Consider the following 22,591-nt stretch of genomic DNA (forward strand, 5'->3'; position numbering starts at 1 on the left):
TTGGATTTTCTCCATTATAAAAGATTTCCTAAAAAAATATGATATATAAGAGAGCCAGTGCCAAAGGCCACAGTACGGAATAAGAGAGCTAGTGATCGCCGCATTATACTTAAATGAGAAATTTGTTTCGGGGGTTTTTGTCCCTCGGGGGAGTTACAACACTGAAACTGGATTCAACAATGGACGCCTGTATCTGCAAAGCAAACGGACCACCGAATGGTAGGTGGTCCTCCTCCGAAGATTAAGTTAGTAAACGTTCGGTAATAAAACGTGCGGAAGTAAAGTTATCTGCTTGGATTCCAAGCTCAGGTAAAGTGATGTTTGTTCTTTGAAAATGACAACTCTGTAGTAAGTGACGTATTGTCTCGTAGTGCGTGAATATTCTCTCTCTTTTTTTGTGTATGTATTTCTGTCCTGTCATAAATGTAAGAATGTCCCTATTTATAGGGCCCTTTTGGAAAGTGTGCCCTCCCTAGGATCTGGTGACCTAGGGATTCGGGCACGCTGTTTTTTAAGGGCCCCTTGGGATTTGGGCCTTGAAAGCCGCCATTTTCAGGGGGCAATATCAGCGTGACACGTGTCACCATCTGGAAGGTCCAAGTAGGTGCCCCTTCCAGTGACAGGTGTCATGCTCTGATTGGGCCACTTGGCAGGGTATAAAATACCCAAATCATTTGCCCCTCACAGGGGTCACGTGTATTGCACGTGGCACCCGTGACAGGTGTCTTCATCTGACTGGCTGGATTTTCAAATTGTATTTTGGGGGGAAAAATTAGGGTTTCCCCTTTCTATAAATAGGAAGGTTTGACTTCATTTTTGCTTTCACACCTTTGCGAATCTTGGAGAATCTCTGGACTTTTGACTCTCAAAGACTTTAAAAACCCTGACTTTTGTCAAGCATCCGACACTCGGCCTTTCCTACCGACTGCTTCAGCCAACCAGGCGTCTCAAGTACCTTCTTATAAGGTAACTGCATGCTCTTTTCTTTTATTTTTTCTTGTGTTTTTCGTTTATTCAAATGGTTTCTCAAACGTACACGACACGACCTAGGTTAGCGATCAGCCGATCACCGGGGACGGCTGAATCTAGAACTAGGAGTGCCGAATGCTCGTTCGAGAACTTTCCTTTAAGTGCATCTCCAAATCCGACTGTGTCTGTGCATCTGCAGGACACAATGGGTCGAATAAAGCAAACAACAAAGAGATATAGGCCGGATGGTTCCTTTTACCATTCGGACAGTGAGACTCCAACTTCAAGCGGCTCCATTAGGGTGCCGGTTAGCGAAGTTTCTGAGCACCCCCCAAACCCCTCTTCTGACCTTCCCCCAACTCCAACTTATTACTCTCCCTCTTCCTCAAGCGGCATCCCCAGTGATTCTATACTGCGGGAAGCCGACAGTCAGTACCAGGCCGAGCCTTCAGAACAGGCGCCTGAGGAGAGTCTAGGGGAGGACCCTGCTGGCCCTAGCCGGTAGTCCCTTAGCTCTGGGGAAGGTTCTGATGACAATTCGGCCTCGTCATCCTCTAATAGCGCCTCTGTTGATTCAGAGGAGGTCCGAGCAAAAATAGATACTGCAAGGGAGTCCTTGTCAGTAGAAAAGGGGGAAGGCTGGGCGGAGCCGAGTGCTTCCACGCGCTTGGAGCGCGCCCCCTATTTTCACCATGTCCCGCAGAGCAAGCGGGCCTCCATGACATTCGACCTTTCCAATTACAAGCGCAAGGTCGTAATGGGACATGGCTTCTCCTTATCCGTCCCCAACAAGGAGGATACAATAACCTGGCCCTCCTTGGCCAGTTATAAGGACAAAGCCTTCGGCTGCTACGAGGCGGTCCTTCAGGCTGGCTTACGCTTCCCTCTCCATCCGGCCGTGGAGAGGATACTGGATGGATATGAACTGGGTATCTGGCAACTTGTCCCGAATTCATGGATAAATATCATCGGGTACGTTGCCGCATGTGAAATGCTTATATGCCCACATGCACTATCTCAGCCGAGCGCCTGCCAAGGGTGACGAAGGCTGGTACACCTTAACCACCTGCAAGGGGTACATGATGGCAGTCGGCAAATAAAACAAATGGAAGGACTGGAGAACTAAGTTCTACATTGTCCATTCCCCTGAAAGCCGACTAAACTAAAAATACAATCGGTGGAACAAGGATCTGTCCCTTCTGGCTGGCAAGAGTGCCTTGCCCCCTCTCCCTAGGTGGGCCCAGGAGGAAATTTTTGACCGAGGTCTGTTTGCAGTGTCCGTTCGAACAAATGAGCATGGGGAGAAAATAGTCGTCCCCCAGAGCTACATTCCCCTTTACAAATGGCTAGAAGATGGGGTGTTCTTGGCCGCTTGTGGTCTAAGTTCTGAGATGCCGAGAGGTAGTCGGCCGTCTGTCTTTAAGTAAACTTAAATTTTTTTTCAGTGTATGCTTAATAAGCCTAACTCCCTCTTTTTGGTGCAGACAAAGCAATGGAAAAGCTCTCGGCAACAAAAAAAGCCGTTTGTCGTCTCTGCAGCAAAGTACCGCACCAACGTCCTTAACAGGGCGAATGACGAGCAGAAAGCAGCCGCAACTCCCAAGGTAGATGTTTATGATACTTGGAATATTTTTCAACAAAGGTTAAATTTTGTCCGCCTGCTTTTCTGACGCCTTTCTTTTCCTCCAAACAGAGTGGTTCTGTCAGGCCTTCTCCCTCCAAACAATCCCAACCCAAAATTCAAAAAACTGGGGCGGGTGATGTGAGTGCATCCGGCAAACACCGGAAACACATTGCTCAAAAGTCCAAGAGAGGGGACGACTCTACTCTCGAAGCTGGCAGGGAGGTCAGCAAACCGGATGCTATTCAGGCATCAAAGGGTGGCTTTAAGCAACCCAGCACTGTTGTCGGCTCAGCAGGAGAGAAGAGACGTCAGGGGAAGGAGAAGGAGGAGGAGGCCCAGCCGAACGGTATCGGCCGCATTTTTATTAAACTTCAATGCTTAATGTTGCTTCTTTGAACTTGACTGACTTATAATTTTGCAGCCCCCCCACAAAGGCCGACCGTCGTCCAGATGGCCAAGGAGATGCTACGGTCACATGATCCTGAGGACAGGGCGTCCGTAAGAGGAGTCGGCACCCTTAACTTGGATGCCATCTTGGGGAACCTCTGCGAGGTAAAAGAGTTAGCTAAATTTTCCATAATATTTAACACATATCTGACTGGTTTTAACCATTCGGTCTTTTCTTATTTCCAGGCCATGCTGCGCGTCCAAGGGCTCAAACAGCCAATCCAGGAAAAATCAAAAGAGGTAACATCCGCTAAAGCTCGAGCCGAGTCCGCCTTAGACCGAGCTCAATTTGAAATTGCTCAGAATGAGCTTCTGACCCTTGATATGATGTATTCCCAGGCGGACGCCAACCTGCAGGTGTAGAAGGGCCTGGATTCTGCCCGCTCCAAAGTCAATGAACTTAAGGCCGAAGTTAAAGGCCTTAAGGAAAAACTTGAGCCTCTTCAAGAGGCCAAAGGCTGAGAGGGCCAAGGAGCGGGTGAGCCGCCTAAAGGGGCGCCGGGAGAACCAGGAGCAGCAGCTGAAGGCCAAGTTCGAGTCCCGGGCTTAAGAGCAGAAACAGGCCCTTGACCAACAAATGATGGAAGACTACGAATCCATCATGCGGGCGACATGGGAGGCGGTACAGCTGGGTGCTGATTTTGGCATCTGGAAATCCAAGTTTGATCAGGCAAACGAGGATTACAATGCTGAACTCCTTTGCCAGGCTGACGAGGAGGATGCGGATGGTGAAGAGGTCGACTCCTCTTCAGGCTCCTCCGGGGATGACGACGGGGAAGAGGATGGTGATGACAATGAAGAGCAGCCGGCAACTGATGATGCGGCTGCCAATGCTGGCAATCCCTTTGCCCCTTGAGGCTTTTTAGTAGTTATGTCTGCGGCCGAATGGCCATTAATTTCATCTTCCGGCCTGCGTGCCGAGTATCCATGTATCTTTACCGACCGAGGGGTCGGGTGATTTGACAATTCCTCTGGCTTTGCCAGCTAACAATCTTACCCAATCGTCTGATGGCGATTGGGCCTTTTTAATTTAAAATCATTCGGCCATTGGCTGAAGTTATTCATATTGCTGTTCTTTAAAATTTTTCATTGCATGTTTTTTGGCTAAGTATTATAACCTGTTTAGCATGCGAATGTTCTTTCCCCTGGACGGATGTCGAGTGGTTTTGGTTGAGTGGATTGATTGGTTTAGAAATTATTGATAATTAGAAGAGTATACATGGTTTCTAAGTCAATCAATCAGTATGGTGATTGCCCCAAACCACGCCACAGACGGCCATCAGGAGCGAATGAATAATTATTTTCATTCAGCCATTGGCTCAAGCGAAATACAATATTTTTGACTTAGCAAATTTTGCTAAAAAGAAATCCCTCGCCTGTTTTGTTCCAAGTACTAAAAGCAGGCGCATTCGGCCTTAGGCCTTGACGAGATAAGGTGCTAAGTTTTAACTTAGTCTTGATTTTTCTTTAGAATAATCCGCCTGTCTTGCCCCAAGAGCAAAGAACAGGCGCATTCGACCCACAAGTCTCTTTTTTAATCTGCTAAGTGTTTTAGCTCGTTTTCTCGTAAGTAATAGTCCGCCTATTCTGCGGTCGGACAGAAACAGGCGTATCTGGCCAAAGGCCTCATTAGGTGACTTGTAGATCAGTAAAAGTTTTCCGCTTGTCTTGCCTTAGAGCAAAAACAGGCGCATCCGGCCTAATGCCTCAATAGTTTCTACTTGTGAAATAGTGACCCCTTTTCCGATTGTGCTAGAACAGTTAGAAAATTCTTGGCCTCTTGGATTTCACTTTCGATTAAACCAAACGACTGCGAATGCTGCCTTAACATTCGGTAGGGTCGCTTGATGTATTTATCGAGCAATGTGCCACCCAAATGGGAGATGCTTCTCCTCGACGAATTCGCCCGAATGGGCGTCGCCGGTTATCTGACTCATTTTGGAGCAGACGGTCATACTCATATTGGAGCAGACTATGACCATTCGACCTCTATGCGTCTTTCTTAATATCCGGCCATTGGCCTCAAAATAATTTAAGCAAATATTCGTTAAGTGTTTAACATAATGTAGTAAGAATTTCGTAGGAACGACTGCTCTAGAGTAGTCGGTTCCTTCATAAAGGTTGGGGCGTCTGTTATTGGGACAGACTTTACCCAAATACATTGGTCGTCTGTACTTTGTACAGGCGATATTAAAAATAAAAAGACAAGTTGAAAAATGAAGGCATATTCTCATTAGCAAAGTTTGAAGTGGCAAAAGTTGAGGTATTTACATTTGTACTTAGAAATGGTACTTTTTCAAGTTATCCACATTCCAAGTTCTAGGCAGATGCCTGCCGTCTGGTTCTTCCAGGCGGTAAGTGCCGTCTCTTACTTCCTCATATATTCGGTAGGGACCTTCCCAATTTGGGGTCAACTTTTGCTGCTCATTCGCCCTACCGATTGCCTCCATTTTCCGTAGCACAAAGTCCCCCACTTTGAGAGGACGCTTGTGTACTCTTTTGCTGTAAGTTCGTGTCATTCTCAGATGGTAAATCTCATGGCGCAAGGTGGCATTGCCCCTTCGCTCTAGAAGTGAGTCCAATGCTAGCCGCATGGCCTCCCAGTTAGCTTCTTCGTCATATAACATGACTCGAAGAGTCGACTCATAGTGTTCAATGGGCAGGACAGCTTCTGCACCATACACCATGAGGAACGGGGTTTCTCCAGTCGCCCCTTTAGCAGTCGTTCTGATGGACCAGAGGACGTGTGGTAGTTCATCCGCCCAAAGGCCACCAGCCCGTTCAATTTTCTTTTTAATCCCGTCTGAGATTAGCTTATTGAAGGCTTCAACCTGGTCGTTTGCTTGAGGGCGGCCGACTGATACAAAGAGGCTTGAGACCCCTTGCTCTCCCAGCCAAGTCTTGAGTTGAGGAGTCTCAAATTGAGGACCATTGTCAAAAACCATAGACATGGGCACCCCGAAACGAGTGATAATATTCCTCCAGATGAAGGAAATGACATCTTTTGTCTTAATGTTTTTGACCGCCTCCGCCTCTACCCACTTGGTAAAGTAATCCACAACTACCAATATGTAGCGCTTGCCGCCTGGGGCTGCGGTGTAAGGCCCAAGTATGTTCATGCCCCATTTGGCAAAGAGAATTGGGCTGTGGATGGCCGTCAAGTCCTTGGCCGGACGATGGATGAGCTTGCCAATCTTTTGACACTTGTCATATTTGTTAACCATTTCCATAGCGTCCGACTCCAGAGTTGGCCAGAAATAGAGCCGCCTGGCCTTGGCAGCTAAAGACCTGCCGCCTATGTGGGAGGCGCAGAAACCCGCATGCAAATCTTCGAGGACCTCTCTACCCTTTTCTGGGGTAACACACTTCAATAGGGGTTTCAAGAAACCAGCTTTGAAAAGTTCCCCTTATCTCAGCTCGAAGCTTTCCGCTTTCTTTTTTAGAACAGCCGCCTCCTGGGGTGAATCAGGGAGCGTGCTGTCTGCAAGATAAGCCCGGATGATGTCCATCCAGGTAGAGCTTCGGTCGAGAATTCCAATGGGGTCTTCATTAGATATACTTCTTTTTTCCATGACCTCCCAGAAGACCTACCGAGGCGTTTCACAAGAGGCGGATGATGCTAGTTTTGACAGAGCATCCGCCTGATTATTTGAAGACCTAGGCACTTGAGTTAGATGGAATTCTTCAAGTGTCCCAACTTCACTCTTGACCGTCTGCAAATATTTTATCATGGCCGGATGAGTGGCCTCGTACGTTCCATAAACCTGGAGTACGACCAGTTGAGAATCAGAGCAGGCGGCTATCTTCTTTGCCCCTGCCGCCTTGCAGTACCGAATGCCGGCCAGCAGGGCCTCATACTCGGCCTCATTGTTCAAGACCTAGAACTTGAACCGTAGTGCGTGTTCGTACTTATTTCCCTCAGGAGATTGTCAGATAATCCCTGCACCACAGCCGTTCACAGTGGAGCTCCCATCCACATACATTTTCAGAACCTGGTCTGTATTTTCCGGTACGGCCGGCCTTGTCATTTCGACAATAAAGTCGGCGAATGCTTGCCCCTTTATTGCCTTCCTTGGTTCGAAAGTGATTTTTAATCCTTGCATTTCAATAGCCCATTTAAGCATTCTTTCAGAAGACTCCATGGTTGTGAGTGGCCGTTTGATCGGTTGGTCAGTATAGACTTCTACCGCATCCGCCAAGAAGTAGGGTTTTAGCTTCTTGATGGCCATGTAAAGGGCAAGGACGAATTTCTCAACCATGGGGTACCGAAGCTCTGCGTTTCTCAGAACATGGCTAATGAAATACACCGGGAGCTGAATGCCGTCTCTTTCAGCTAAGAGAACGACACTGAGGGCGTGGATTAGAGACGGCAAAGGGCTGACAAGCCTTGGCAAAGAGTGCAAATGAGTTTTCAGCTTTTGAAAGGCCGCCTCTGCATCATCCCCCCATTCAAAGTTGGTCTTCCTTTTGATTTTCTTGAAGAAGTAGAGACACTTGTCGCCTGACCGACTGAGGAATCTCCTCAAGGCCGCCAGACAACCTGTTAGCTTTTGCACTTCCTTCACAGTACGGGGCGACTGCATGTCGATTACCGCCTGAATTTTCTCAAGGTTGGCCTCTATTCCCCTTTGGTCAATCAAAAATCCGAGAAACTTCCCAGACTCAACACCAAAGACACACTTTTTTGGGTTTAGCATGACCTTGTGCCGCTTGAGTGTGGCGAATGTTTCTCAGAGATCAGCAAGATGATCCGCCTGTTGTTTGGATTTGACTATCATGTCATCAATGTATGCCTCTACATTCCTTCCGATTTTATTAATGAAGACCGTATTAATCATTCGTTTGAAAGTAGCAGGCGCATTCTTCAAACCAAACGGCATCACCGTATAACAGAACAACCCCTGATCAGTGACGAATGCCGTCTTTTCTTGATCTTTTTTCCACAGGGGAATCTGATGGAAACCTGAATAGGCGTCCATAAAGCTCATCAAGGTATGTCCGGCTGTTGAGTCGACCAGACTGTCGATCTTGGGCAATGGATAACTATCCTTTGGACATGCCTTGTTGAGATCTGTGTAGTCAACACACATCCGCCAAGTTCCATTCGACTTTTTTACTAACACAACGTTAGCTACCCATTCAGGGAAATTGCACGGCCGAATGAACTTGGCATCCAGCAGCTTTTTTACTTCGGCAGCTGCCGCCTGACTTCTTTCCTCGCCATGGTTTCTTTTCTTTTGCCGGATGGGCTTCTTTTTAGGATCCACGGCGAGTTTGTGGACAGCAAGATCCGGGCTGATGCCTGACATCTCCTCCACTTCAAAGGCAAAGATGTCTTTGAATTCTCTCAGCAGTTGATGAAGGCTTTCACCCAGCTTTGCAAGTGCAACCGTCCCCACCTTAACCGTCCGCTCTGGACGGCTGTCGTCCAGAGGGATATCGATGTGCTCACCAGCAGGCTGGGGACGGAGATCATCCGACCGTTCCCCAGTCAGTGATTGCTATTGTTTTTGTTTTTTGACCACCACCAGCGGATCAGTCTTTCTTTTCTTTCCGGCTGGTGGGGCCGACTGTTCTTCCTCGACATCGTCGAGGTCGATCGTTTGCTTGCCCTGACCGGATGCTACGGCCGCAGGCTTGACGTCCGAGAGGTAACACTCTTGAGCCGTCTTTTGGTCCTCATTAAGGGAACCGACTGTTCCATCATCCTTCTCATACTTGAGTAGCATGAGTGCAGGGATGATGACGGCCTTACACTCGTTAAGAGTGGGACGGCCAAAGATGAGGTTGTAAGCCGTGAGCTCTTCAACCATGAGGAAACGGATGGTCATGTGCCGACCGTCTCCCCTGCTTCCCAGGCGGACAGGTAAGTCAATGCGTCCGACTGGGTGCACAAGTCCTCCCCCAAACCCAACAAGGGTGTGGGAGACCTCCACCATGCTATCCGGTTTGTACTTGAGATTGGATAAGCATTTGAGGCTGATGAGGTCAGAGGAGCTTCCTATGTCAATCAGAATTCGACCAACCAGCTGGTTGGCGACCTTGCATTCAATGACAACAGGGTCATCATGCGGCCGACGGACTTTGCCTCTGTCCTGCTCGGTGATGACAACTTTAGGGAAGGCGGATGTGCCTGCCGCATCCCCTTCCTCAACAGATTTGACCATCTTCCTTAGATGGTCCTTGGTGCCCCGAATGGTCGGGCCACCTCCGGCAAAGCCGCCTGCTATGGTGTATACCGGTTCTTCATCAGTTTTGGCACTCACAGCAGGCTGGGGAGTCTTTTTCTTGGACTGCCCTTGATTTTCCTTTGAAGTCACTTTGGACTTCACATAGGACTTCAGCTGTCCTTTGTCGGCCAGACGGTCGAGCTCCCGCTTGAGACTAAAGCAGTCGTTCGTGTCATGGCCGAGATCCTCATGGAAATGGCAATGCTTGTTCTTGTTTCGATTTTCTGCGGAACCTTTCATAGGAGTTGGCTTCTCAAGAGTCAGCCGATCCTTAATTTCCAACAGGATGGAGCAGCAGTCCTTGTGGAACTCGTACCTTGGGACATACGGTTTCCACTCTTTTTTCTTCTTCTGGGCCGGTTGATCAGAGTTATCAATGGCCCAGACTTGCTTTTTCTTTTTGCTCTCTTCTGGCTTTGGAGCCGGCTGAGCAGGCCGACTCTCCTTCTGTCGGTCGGACTTCTTATGGTCCGACTGCTTATTGGAGGAGCAGAGTTCGATCGCCTGTATATAGGCTTCCGCCTCTCGTAAGGCTCCTTGCAGAGTAAAGATTTGTTTGCGGACGAGTTCGTACTTAAAAGTAGACCCGTCCTCCAGACCCTTAAAGAAGTCTGTGAAAGCGACCTCATCAGACATCCCATGAATCTGGATTCGGACCAGATTGAACCGCCTGACATAGGAACGCAAACCTTCTCTATCTCCCTGCTGAACATTGCCCAAATCAAGACTTGTCTTTTTGGAAGGGATATTCATAGAGAAGTTTGAAGCAAACAAGAACGCAAGCGTCTTGAAGCTATTTATGCAACCAGCCGGCAGATTGCCAAACCATTGCTGGGCTATGCCCTTCAGGGTGGCTGGAAAGCAACGACACCATGCGGCATCATCCAACCCCTGTAGATACATGAGGTGGGTGTATGCTAGCAGGTGGTCTTCTGGGTTGGAGGTCCCGTCATAGGCTCCAACCAGAACATTTTTAACTTTAGCCGGTTGTACGGTTTCAGTTATTTCCTTGGAGAAAGCAGAGGGTTGATCCCCAAGGTGTTGCAGCCTAAGCTGCCAGTCCATCGGCTGATAGCCGTATGCCGCCTGTCCTCCAAAGAGGGCAGGCTGCATGTAAGGTAAGATCGGCGCCTGGTACAATGGTTGTGCCATGTATTGGGCCGACTGAATCATATGAGGACCAGACTGAACCCGTGGGCTGCTAGCTGGAGTCTCATGTACAAACTGGGAACACCTCACAGAGGTGTTCCGAAAGCTATCATGATAAGTTGACGTTGAAGCCGACTCTGTTAGCTGGGTCCTCTTCTGCTCAATGTATTGCCGAGCATCAGAGAATGTTTTCTCGCTACCATCCGGCTGTATGTGCCGGATGGATTTTCTTGTGCTCGCTTTCGGGAAACAGAGCCGAGTAAGGTCAAATTGGGGTCGGGCCTTCTCCGTAGGGGCAGGATGAGGAGTCGGCTAACGATCCCTGACCGACTTCTGTTTGCCAGCCTGGGCTGGCTTCTTGGCCGACTGCTCCTTTCTAGGAGTAGGCGACTTCTTTGAGGCGAGTTGTTTGATTTCACCCCTGAGGCTGCTCAGGAGCCTCATTAGTTCATCTCGAGTGACGGGAGTTGATCCTGCCGCCTGGGAAGGATCAACCGGCCGCCCCGAGGGCTTCTTTGGCTGACCAGCAGTTTTGCTTGGCCCTGCCTGGTCATGATGACGCTCCCGCCTCTCCTTACTGCGGATGCGTTTAGAGATGAGGGATCCATTTAGATCCACATAGGTTTCGACGTCAGCGTCGTCACCTAAGTCATGGTCCGTTTGGACTAGTATATCATCTGGAGGCCGATTAGCCTCTGGATTTGGTACAGGTTCTTGTGAAGCCATTTCAGAGGTACTCTCCCCACAGACGGCGCCAAATGTTTCGGGGGTTTTTGTCCCTCGGGAGAGTTACAACACTAAAACTGAATTCAACAATGGACGCATGTACCTGCAAAGCAAACGGACCGCCGAATGGTCGGTGGTCCGCCTCCGAAGATTAAGTTAGTAAACGTTCGGTAATAAAACGTGCGGAAGTAAAGTTATCTGCTTGGATTCCAAGCTCAGGTAAAGTGTTGTCTGTTCTTTGAAAATGACAACTCTGTAGTAAGTGGCGTATTGTCTCGTAGTGCGTGAATATTCTCTCTATTTTTCTGTGTATGTATTTCTGTCCTGTCATAAATGTAAGAATGTCCCTATTTATAGGGTCCTTTTGGAAAGTGTGCCCTCCCTAGGATCTGGTGACCTAGGGATTAGGGCACGCCGTTTTTTAAGGGCCCCTTGGGATTTGGGCCTTGAAAGCCGCCATTCCCAGGGAGCAATATCAGCGTGACACGTGTCACCATCTGGAAGGTCCAAGTAGGTGCCTCTTCCAGTGACAGGTGTCATGCTCTGATTGGGCCACTTGGCAGGGTATAAAATACCCAAATCAAAATTGACTCCAAACAAGCTACTCAAATGCTTTGAACCCAACTCATCCAAAACCCCATTTTAATAATCACTCTCCAAAAAACATTATTCAACTCTATCCTATGCCTTGCTCATATCTAATTTCACCACCATCATACCCTCTCTAACCCCACCCTATCACTTCATAACATAGAAATTTTAAAAGCAATTAGAGCATCATCCCCTCTTCCGGGCGAGGTTTTGATAGATCGCAGAATCCGAATCGATACTAAAATATATAAACTGATAGGCCAGAATTCAAACACTCTTCAAATTATTACATTTTGGGATAAGAACTATACATGTAGAATTAACGTCACTTAGATCAACCTCACCCTTACATCACCCCTTAACAAAATGACATACATCCTTCCCAAGAATCCCAACTATACCTCAATTATTTTGGAAAAATATATACCATCTAATCTAGGGGCCTTGTTTGGGTGCATTTGAAAAAAAGCAGAACGAATTTCCTCGTCATTGGATTCCGCATCAAACAAATCATTCATATCCTCTAAAACTAGAGCCTCGATACCAGTAAACACATCATTCTTGTTTACGGGTTACTTATAGAGGAGTAGAGAACAAATCCCCTTAAAAACTAGCGATGGTATCATCAACTTCCTTTGACGACTCCTTTCAGTCCCCTTGATCGCCAATTTAGTCGTTATTATTTTTGATGAAAAATCGATGAAATGTCATATTATTCCTAATATTTTTTTGGGAAATTCTCATTGGTACACCCGTGGTTTTGACTTTTCCCATTGATACACTCCAAAAATTTTGCCTTCCCATCGGTACACCCATGGTTTAGTCTTTTTCCCAACCGTGACTAACACCGTTAAAAAGTATTTCATTAAATTAAAATAATTCAGAAAAAGACTATAATACCCCTTTTAAATATCTAATGTCTCGATTTGTGTGTCGAAAATTGTTCGATAGTTTTGGAAGTCATGTTAGTCCTTAAGGATCCAAACCTCAAAATTAGCAAAAAAAAATAACGCAAATGTCTCATGTGCGTGTTAAAAAATGTCTCGGTTTGCGTGCTATTATTTTTTTGTGATAGTAATTGTTCGGTTAATGTTTTAGGGGTCATTTTAAACCTTTAAGGAACTAAATAGAACTCGAAATTGTCAAAAAATTAACAAAAATGTCTCGTTTTGCGTCTCATGACAAAACAAAAAAGAAATATCATGACGTGCAAAATGAGATATTTTTGTTAATTTTTTGACAATTTCGAGTTCGATTTAGACCCCTAAAGAGTCAAAATGACTCCTAAAACCTTAACCGAACAATTATTATCACAAAAAAGCAATGACACGCAAATCGAGACATTTTTTGACACGCATATGAGACATTTGCGTTATTTTCTTTTGCTAATTTCGAGGTTAATTTGGATCCTTAACGACTAGGACTCTCAAAACTTTAACCGAACAATTTTCGACACGCAAATCAAGACATTAGATGTTTAAAAGGGGTATTATAGTCTTTTCCTTAATTATTTTAACTTAATGAAATACTTTTTAACGGTGTTAGTCACGGTTGGGAAAAAGACCAAACTATGGGTGTACCGATGAGAAGGTAAAAATTTTGGAGTGTATCAATGGGAAAAGTCAAAACCACAGGGTACCAATGGGAATTTCCCTAATTTTTTCCTACTTTAAATTTAAAAAACAAAAAAGTATAAATAAACAAAAAAAAAACCAAACAAGAATACATTTGTGATCACGGACATTTCACAAGACTTTTGTTCCTTGAATATCAAATACTTAATCCTTACCCAAAGAAACCCGACAACAAGTAGCGACAATTCGTCTACCATTTTCTAACGCAATTAGATCATTTCCCTAATCCTATACTTAGGAGAGAGAAAATCCTGGGAATTCGGCAATTTCTTCTGCACTTTCCGATCTCCATTTCCTACAACAGTCAGCTAATAGCCTAATACAAATACCCACAATTTTGAAAGAGATGTTTTGAATTTTGATGGGGTTTAATTTTGTTGTTATTACTTTTTAAGGCCATAATTGTTGAGGAGTAATTTAGGGTTTGTTTGGAATTTCTGGGTTTTCATTTTGATGGAGTTTTCATGGCTGAATTGTTTTCGAATTACCCTTCTTTTGCTCCTCATCGTCGCCATTGCTACAGCTTGTTTCACGCTTCCCATTGAAAAGGTCGTGTTTTTTTACCCCCTTTTGATTTTTTCTTTATTGATGTTGTTTTGATTAGGGTTTGAATAATTTGGATATATGTTATGTATGGTGAGTGATTTTGATCCACTAATGGAGTAATTGATTTATGAGCTATGATTTTTGAATGTTAAAGGTTGCAACTTTCTGTTTTCTTAGTAGAGTAATTTCATTTGAATTTGGTTTTGATTGATTTTTGGGAAATGTTGCTTATTGACAAAATGGTGTTAATAATTCATTTCATGAACTAAAATTGAATTTTGAGTTACATATACAATATAAACATGACGTATGAGTTTTGAATTTAGCTTGGATTGATCAAAGCTTTATCATTCTTACCATAAGTTTGTCAAAGTCCGTTTTGAGTTATGCTGTGAAATTATACTTTTAGATTTCTCTTAGCTCTCAGTATTACTTGCTAGTTTTACTTAAGCATTGTGATATGAAAAATTGATTTAATTAATAGTTGAACTTGATGAGAATTGATAACAAACTTTGATGTGGCTTATCATGTAAATTTGCTTTCATTTGAAGACAAAAGTTCGCTATGCTGTGTAGGATATAAGAGCAGATTAACTTTGGGCTTCAAAGTTCTTCTGTTTTTGTTATCTTATTGGTTTTGTAGCATTTGCAACATTTTTCATGTCAAGTTAAGTGTGCTGTATTGTTGTCTCTGCTTGCAGATATTAAGAAACTTTCTCTTGTGGGTGGATCAAAACCTTGGAAATTGGGGGCCTCTAGTTTTGTAAGTCATTTGATTTTGTCCTTCTGAAACAAATTTTGCCTGATAGTGTTCTGTATTTATTTTTTCCTTAAAGATATACTCTTTTACGCCTTACAGTTAATGTTTAGTTTTGACTTATTTTTACTTTTAATTTTTAGACTTGAAGTTCCATGTTTGTTGTGGTCCTTAATAGATGCTTGATTAGTTGATTATTATCTGAAATTTCTGTGAATCCTTTTCTTGGGATTGTTTTGTTGGCTTTTCATAGAATCTGTAGAAAGAGAAACACGCTGGAGAGTTCCAATCTCTCTAAAGCTGGCATAGGCTGTCATTGGTGAATTATTATTATCCCATAGTTCATCAATTACTGTCATATCTTACTCGCGTTGCCCTAATTTTTAGCCTAGTTTCTTTCTTATTTTAAAATTTTGCATTTTGTCTGTAAGGTTAGAGCCAAGGATCTACTTATTCTCTGAAGTGGTGATATATATGTCCTTGCCTTCTTGAAGTGACATGCGATACCTTATTCTCAGAATCTCAGTACTGGTATATTATTGATGCTTGGAGCTTTATGTTTAATTTTGACTGATTATGTTTACCTTTGATGTTTATAGGGCTGTTGCATACATCCCTCTGACTATTTTGGCAGTTCCAGCTTCAGTGCTCACGGTAAGTAATGAATAATAATATCTGATTTTCATTCTCTTGCAAAAGAGGTTACATGCTAGGCTGCTAGCTTCCCCTTGAGATTCTCCTTGACTTGACTTGATTCTCATTAGTCAAAATACTGACTTTTTTTTTAAATATATTTTTTTTAAAGTGCTTCATTGGGACTTTTTGCACTATTCACTTGACCTACTTTGACTAATGCTAGTGATTTATCAATCAATCAAAGCCTTAATCCCTTGGGTGGGCCGGTGGGGTTGGCTACATGAATTAAAAGTGATAATGCTAGTGATTTATATGTAAGAAAAAAATATAATCTTGTGGGTACTTGTTGGAATTGTCTTAATGAGTAGTTTATTAATATTCAATCATTATAGTTATGCTTATTGATGATAAAGATCTTATTGGTCAAAGTTTTGTATGACTTGCTTAGTCAAAATGGATTACTTAAAGTAAAAGCAGTGGGAGTAGCTTTATGGATTGCCGAATGTTTTCAATTTCTGTTGTGTTACTTCTGTGATGGATTGAATTTGTGTTGATTAACCATTTTCTATTGTAAATGCATTAGTTGTTGACCTGATGTGCTCTTCTAAATGTCTTTGGAGCCTGCCGAATCACTGAATTCAAGCCTACTACCCTTTGGATTAATAGAGGTTTTAAAAAAAGGCCATCTCTAAGTTTTTTTTGTTGACGTAAAGAGTTTCTTGGACCTTACAGTGAAACTGAGAAAGTTTTTGGATGGAACTGAGAGGAAAGGTTAATTATATATCGTAGTTGATATTGACATTTATTCAGTGTGCCCTCCATGCCTAAATGCTAAATAGAGAAATAGCACAAATGGTTGAGTCAGGTGTTAATGTCTCATTATGATCTACCATTAGATACCAACCCTTCCTATTAATCTTCTATGCTAAAGGACATGTTTGTTGTCTGCACTTTGAATAAATTTTGTCTGTAAGTTCATGCCCCTGTGTCACTGTCTTTAATGCTACTGTATTGATTGGACTTGCCGTTCTACAGCTTGGTGGTGGCTATCTTTATGGGTTGCTTCTGGGTTTTGTTGCTGATTCTGTAGGTGCTACATTGGGGGCAACTGCTGCTTTTCTTTTGGGAAGAACTGTGAGTACTTCATCTTATTTTTTTTAATTGGAATTTGATATGTGAAGGGGCGGAGAATTTCTGTATGTAAGTTTTTACTTCGCTATATTACACAGATTTAATTCCTGTATCTAGCCGAATCTCACATGTCATTTGTGAGTCTTGAAATTGAACTTATGTGATGGTACCTCATGACATACATTCTGAAAGTTAGTTACATTTTTCTTTGTTCTACCTATAGCAGGCTATACTTTTGTTACTTCTTTAATGTGGTGCATGAATTAATTTACGTTTGAACCATGTGTGCAGATTGGAAGGTCATTTGTTATTTCTAAAATTAAGGATTACCCTAAGTTTCGGGCTGTTGCTATTGCTATACAAAGATCTGGTTTTAAGGTATGAATGAATAGTTGAGCACTGTCATTTGCTTGGAAAATTCCATTCAATGACGGTTTGATTTACATTTGTATATGAATACTTGGTTCATGACTCCATAGTCATATTTTTTTAATATTAGATTGGGGAACTTACTAATAGTGTAATCGGTTTGTTAAGTGTTAGCTGACTCATTTTCCGTGGGCTTGAAAAATTGCTAGATTTTTTTTTCTTTCTTTTAGTTACAACCAACCAAAATATATACAATTCTTTGCTTAAGACTTGACTCTATGAGGTATGAGGTGGGACATGGACAAACTGGTAGATCTGAGTCTGCCCTTTTACTGTTAGTGCAACAATGATTCACAAGAAAAATTTAATAGCAATGATTCCCGAGTAATTTGCCTGGCTGACAAGATGGATTGATGAGTAACTGCTTCGGAGAGTCTAATGTAGCAGTACTGCCTTGTGATTTTGAGGGTCATGTAGCTATTATTTGTATTTGATGATGGAAGACCAGGATTATTAAAAGTGCAGAAGATTTCTTCAGAGATTTAATTTAATTTTGTTAGAACAAATTGGACTTTTTTTTTTCTTTTCCTAGTGAATTCTAAAAATATTCCCCTTCTGAGATTCATTACACGGCACACCACACCTTTATTATTTGTCAGATATTTGATTATTGATATTTTAAAAGATGTGGGTACTGTTGATGATTTTGGGTTTGCCATATTGCATAGTTTCAGCCAAAAAAAATAAAAATAAAATAGTTTCACATATTTCAGTGGTACCTGTCCCCGGTGTTTCAGCTTCATAGGTTATTGAGAGTTTTAAAGACTCCATGTTATGTTTGCTAATGCATTGTCTATGTAGAGCTTTTCAGGCTTTTAAGACCATGATTTAACCTTTGTTTTGTTATTTGGACTTTTGGAGTATAAGGGCTCAATCAAATATTTTACACCTTAGTTTGAACTAGTAGGTTAGTGGCTTGAATATTATTGTTTCCTTCCTCTCCCTAGTGGACTAAGGGATCTAGAATTGCTCAACTTTTATCTAATAGTCCCTCCGTCCTTTTTTAAGTTGACAAGTTTCTTTTATCATGTTTGTCAATGCACAAAGTTTATTGGGTTAATATTTCTAATTATCAACAATTAAAAAAGGTAATATTATGAAAATTTACATTTAGACAATTATGATAAGATCCCACATGATTGTTCTATCGTTATAATAAATCACAAAAACGAATCAAAGTAGAGTTTGTGAACAGTGGCAAGTCAAAGTGTATTTATCAATAAAGCACAGTGGAAGGTTGTAAAAACAAGGGATTTAAGTGTGTCAATTTGTCATTCTCTGGTTCTTGTTCAGTAGTTTCAATCCATTACTGTTCCAAGTTTATTTGTGCTTTAGACTTCAGTAATTGTACCGATTCTAGTCTTGGCTGACAGCATTGCGTTAGTAAATTCTGGAAATTTACTTTGACTTGGATTAAGTGAAATGATGGCATAGTTCTTTAAATCTGCAGGATCCATCACAGCTTCTTTCATGACTCTCATGAGTACTTGAATTTTTTTGATAATGTAGTTTTGTTCTCTCTTTACAAGTTACTCCCTCCGTTTCACTTTGTTAGTCCCATATAGAATCAATCACAAAAAATAAGAGAATGGATAATATTTGGAATCTTACATTTTAGTACAAAAATTGCTTAATTAGTTCTATCTTATTAAATGTTCTGATTTTTTTCTTTGGAAAGCATCAATTACAATGCTTGTTTAAGGTGAGGAATATCAATCAAATGTCATGTCATCAATTCACTAATGGGATTGATGACCAATCAAAATATTTAATTACTGCCATGTCATCAATCCACTAATGGGATTAGAAATTATAAGACCGGATTAGGAAAATAAAATAAAATAAAATAAAATAAAGGAATAAATTCAATATTTGTAGACCATTTTGAAATGCCCAAAATAGTATATGGGACTAACATTATGAAACGGAAGGAGTAGTAAAAAATTTCTTGTAGGTTTTGTTAGGAAATAGCAGAATAGGTGAGTTTAAGGTGAGACTGTCTAATAAATCTTGCTCATGAATTTTACCTTGAAATATGATGTACCATGCTATTTCGATGGTGGAGGAGTCTTGAGTGTTGAAGCCAAATGATCAATTTGTTTTAGCAAAAACATCCATTGTTTCTCTGAATTTCATGCAAATTTGCTAGACTATTTACATTTTAAACGTGCAAAAAAGATTGTGTCCGCCCTGTAGGTTCTAGATAAGGGTCTAGTTTATTTCTTTTTGGGGAAAGGGTGAATGGGGGACAGTGGATGGCTGCTTGCCTTTTTTGTTGTTGTTGTTGACTCATTTATGATGTGATTGTTCCATCTTTTTCTGATGTGCTGTTTTTATTTTTAACAGATTGTCTTACTTCTCCGGCTTGTTCCCTTACTTCCATTTAATATGTTGAACTACCTCCTGTCTGTAACTCCTGTTCCCCTGTGGGAATATGTCCTGGCCTCTTGGTTAGGGATGCTGGTAATTTCTACTCTCTATTTATTCAAAGCTGCTTGTATGTTCTACCCAATCCTCGTTTATCAGTTATAATACAGATTGTACATTTGTGTTTGAGCCCATAGAATTTTTGTTGTAGTGAGTGCGCAAAGATATTATACTTTTATTTTATTTGTCTTCTATACTTGAAGAGAAAGCTTAGGCTAGGAAAAAAGTCTTTGGAGTAAACTTTGATTGCAGCAGATAAAATTGATTGCATGGATGAGAATGAACTCTCTATCTGTAAAGTACATCATTGTAAAAATTGTAAAATTGGTCAGTCTGGATTTCCTTTTAAGTTTTATGGTCAAACAGACAAACAATGTTCATTTATTGCTCATCTTTATCAACAAGAACAACATTTAAGTGTTTACTGGTTAAGGACATGAAAGTGAGTCTACTTTGACCCGTATTTTTCTGAAAAATGTTGATGATTCTACAAGATGACCTTTATGCAAATTACCTGTCTAAACTCTAATGGTTTGTTTGGATAAAGAAAAGGGAAGGAAAAGAAGGGGAGGGAGGAGAAGAGGAGGGGAGGGAAAGGGAGGGAAAGGGAGGGGAGGGAAGAAGGATGAGTTTTCCTTCCAAATCTCTCCATCGATGGAGGGATCAATTTCCTACAATTTAATCCTTCCATTTCTCTCCCCTCCAATTCCCTCCCTTCCTCATTTTCTATCCAAATGAAAGATACTCCATCTCTCCATTTCTCTTCCCTTCCTTTCCCTCCATTTCCTTCAATCCAAACACACCGTAAAGTTTTCTATGTTTTAGTGATGTTATAGAATACCAAGTGACCCATTAGAAGGTATAGTGCCTAAAATATAGTTCTTGTCAAAGTAATTTATGGTGTATTTTATGCTCTGTTGGATTATTGTCCAATTATCTTTCATTCCTTTATGCTAGAAAAATTAGCAGTAAAACTGTAGAAAGGTGCATCATATGATGCATGCATATTACATAAAGCTTGCTTAATCTGCTGATACACTGTCCTTGACAAAGTGAAGATCCCTCTGACTGACCCATATCATGTTTTCTCCAAACTGCTTAAATAATGTGGATTCGGTGTCATTTATTTATTTATTTATGTACGCTTTCTTTGGATAGCATAGAAGGAAGGGAAGGAAGGGGAGGGAAGAGAAAGGGAGGGGAAAAGGTGTGCTTGGAGGGATTATGCTAAGAGAGTGGGAAAATGGAGGGATTATGCTAAAGAGAGGGGGAAAATGGATCCCTCCCTTTCCTTCCCCAATCCTTGACTCAAATAAGAGAAATTTTCCTCCCTTTATCTTCTCTCTTCTTTTCCTTCTATTTCCTTCGATCCAAACAAAGTGATAGTAGGACTATAGTCTTGAATTCTCAATTTGCAAAAGCTTTGATTTCTGTGCCGGGCATGTCTGCCCTGCCTTTTGGTATGACTTATGAGAACATTAGTGTTCAGTTAATCTTTGAACGTGTTTGAATTCTTATTTATAAATTATAATTATGTTACGACCTAAGGTGGTATTATATCTTATTTTTACTTAACCACTTGTCTACTTTTTTCTTTGGGGAATTTAATTATTTAATGCTCCCTTTTTGGTTTTGATTACAGCCTATAACACTTGCATTGGTGTATGCTGGAACAACTCTCAAGGATCTTTCAGATATCACACATGGATGGCATGAGTTCTCTCCCTCCCGTTGGGTAAGATCTGCTATTTTGTGCTTGGATGTGTTAACACTTCAGAAAATAACATTTTCCCTTGCTCATGGCTGTTACAGTTATTATTTTCCTGTCATGACCACATGGGTTGCTTTTGCCTCCCCCCTAAAACACCTTTTATGGAATTTAAAGTTTTAAACTAATAAGTGTTATTGTGGATGCAGGTATTTCTTGTATCAAGTATTGTGGTTTCAGGTATGTTGTTGTAGATGCCTCTTCTGCATTTTATAAGCAGTAGCACTGCTTTGTTCTATCCATATCTTGACTCATTGACAATGTGCAAACCAATGAAATAAACTGATATTATTAAAATGTTCTTGTTATTGGAGGTGCTCTACATTCTAATGGCATATTTATTCTGAATTTTGATAACTTAGACCAAAACTATACTTCTATATTGAATTATACAAGTAATAGCTAGTAATCCATACATCAGAAAGAAATTTTCGAGGTTTCCAATTCAGAATGAAAAGTATGAGTATATCTATCATGCTTGATCTCATCAGTATCAATAATTTTTGATTGATATTTTAACTGGCTAAGTGGCTATGTTTGTTCTGTGTAGAATAATTTTAATGCCCTGCAACTTTCGTACAAAGTTAATTTTCAAATTGACTATTTTACGTAAATAGTAAATGGTAAATTGAGCGCATTTCTGCTTTGCATCATCTTGATGGTTCGTGTTGCTTGCAGTGATATTGATGGTTTGTGTAACTAAAGTGGCAAAGACTGCTTTAGAAAATGCATTGGCTGAAAATGATAATGAAGATACCCTGTCCTGCTCCGAACTGCCTATCTCGGGTGATCTGGTTGGGAATCTTCAACAGCCTCTCATTGTTAGGATGGATTCGTCCCAGGATAGCCAGCAGAACTGAAAATCGGTAGAATTTTTCTACATACTCTTCATTTTGTGCCTTGAAGTCTCATGCCCTTCGACATTAATGCTTCGTACTTTCATTTTTGTGCAGCAACATGCATTTGACGTTCCTACATTTTGTACAGCCTTAACATTACTTTTCCCTTCGTGTAATTGGCCAATAGTTTCCTTTGTGTATAGCCTTTTCACTTATGCTGAACTGGAACTGCTAATTTGAGATAGTCAAGATTGACAAGGATTTTGCTGGAGAACTCATGTTAGCAATTAGCAAGAATGAAAGATGCTGATGAAGATATTGCTGAAAGAATTATTTTCGTTGAGCTAGGCTACATCTAACCATTAGTCAACACCCTTATATATTTATAACATCTTGCTTTTACCTCTTATTCTACTCATGTAAGTGATGTAACACTTCTCTCCCTGTAATTTTGTTAGTTGTTGACTATTGTAATTAACAATTTGCTTTTTAGCGCTATCCACACCAAAACAAAACATAAGAAAAAGCTTAAGAGTTTTCTTTCTGTGTAATTTTTAGATATTTTATCTTCTGCATTTCTGTCTTGTTGCCAAAAAGGAGAAGAAACATAATGTTGCACCCCTTTTTTAACAACGATTTAAGGTGATCAGATGAAAGGAATCACGACCCCTTCCTCGCAGCAGCTGCC

At 41.7% G+C, this 22,591-nt stretch overlaps 1 protein-coding gene across 2 annotated transcripts; it reads left to right on the forward strand.

Annotated features, from left to right (window-relative positions):
* Nucleotides 1–13,509: 13,509 nt before the first annotated feature.
* Nucleotides 13,510–22,454, forward strand: LOC110722138 (TVP38/TMEM64 family membrane protein slr0305-like). Of its 2 annotated transcripts, none has more exons than XM_021901395.1 (10): nucleotides 13,510–13,919; nucleotides 14,618–14,679; nucleotides 15,273–15,327; nucleotides 16,345–16,443; nucleotides 16,732–16,818; nucleotides 19,216–19,332; nucleotides 20,939–21,031; nucleotides 21,214–21,244; nucleotides 21,743–21,930; nucleotides 22,018–22,454. In XM_021901395.1, the coding sequence occupies exons 1-9, from the start codon at nucleotides 13,824–13,826 to the stop codon at nucleotides 21,922–21,924; spliced, it is 822 nt and encodes a 273-aa protein (XP_021757087.1). In that variant the 5' UTR covers nucleotides 13,510–13,823; the 3' UTR covers nucleotides 21,925–21,930; nucleotides 22,018–22,454. The 2 variants fall into 2 exon arrangements, with proteins under 2 accessions (XP_021757087.1, XP_021757088.1); XM_021901396.1 differs by having other exon boundaries at nucleotides 22,107–22,454.
* Nucleotides 22,455–22,591: the final 137 nt, after the last annotated feature.

This window comes from Chenopodium quinoa, unplaced genomic scaffold (assembly GCF_001683475.1).
Source record: "Chenopodium quinoa cultivar QQ74 unplaced genomic scaffold, ASM168347v1, whole genome shotgun sequence".
In the NCBI taxonomy this organism is placed as follows: Eukaryota; Viridiplantae; Streptophyta; class Magnoliopsida; order Caryophyllales; family Amaranthaceae; genus Chenopodium; species Chenopodium quinoa.

Excerpts from the sequence above, each read along its gene's own strand:
- LOC110722138 (XM_021901395.1), top strand. The coding sequence starts at position 13,824 with ATGGAGTTTTCATGGCTGAATTGTTTTCGAATTACCCTTCTTTTGCTC. Across the intron at positions 13,920-14,617 it reads TCACGCTTCCCATTGAAAAG|ATATTAAGAAACTTTCTCTT; the intron begins GTCGTGTTTTTT and ends CTCTGCTTGCAG. Across the intron at positions 21,032-21,213 it reads AGTTCTCTCCCTCCCGTTGG|GTATTTCTTGTATCAAGTAT; the intron begins GTAAGATCTGCT and ends TTGTGGATGCAG.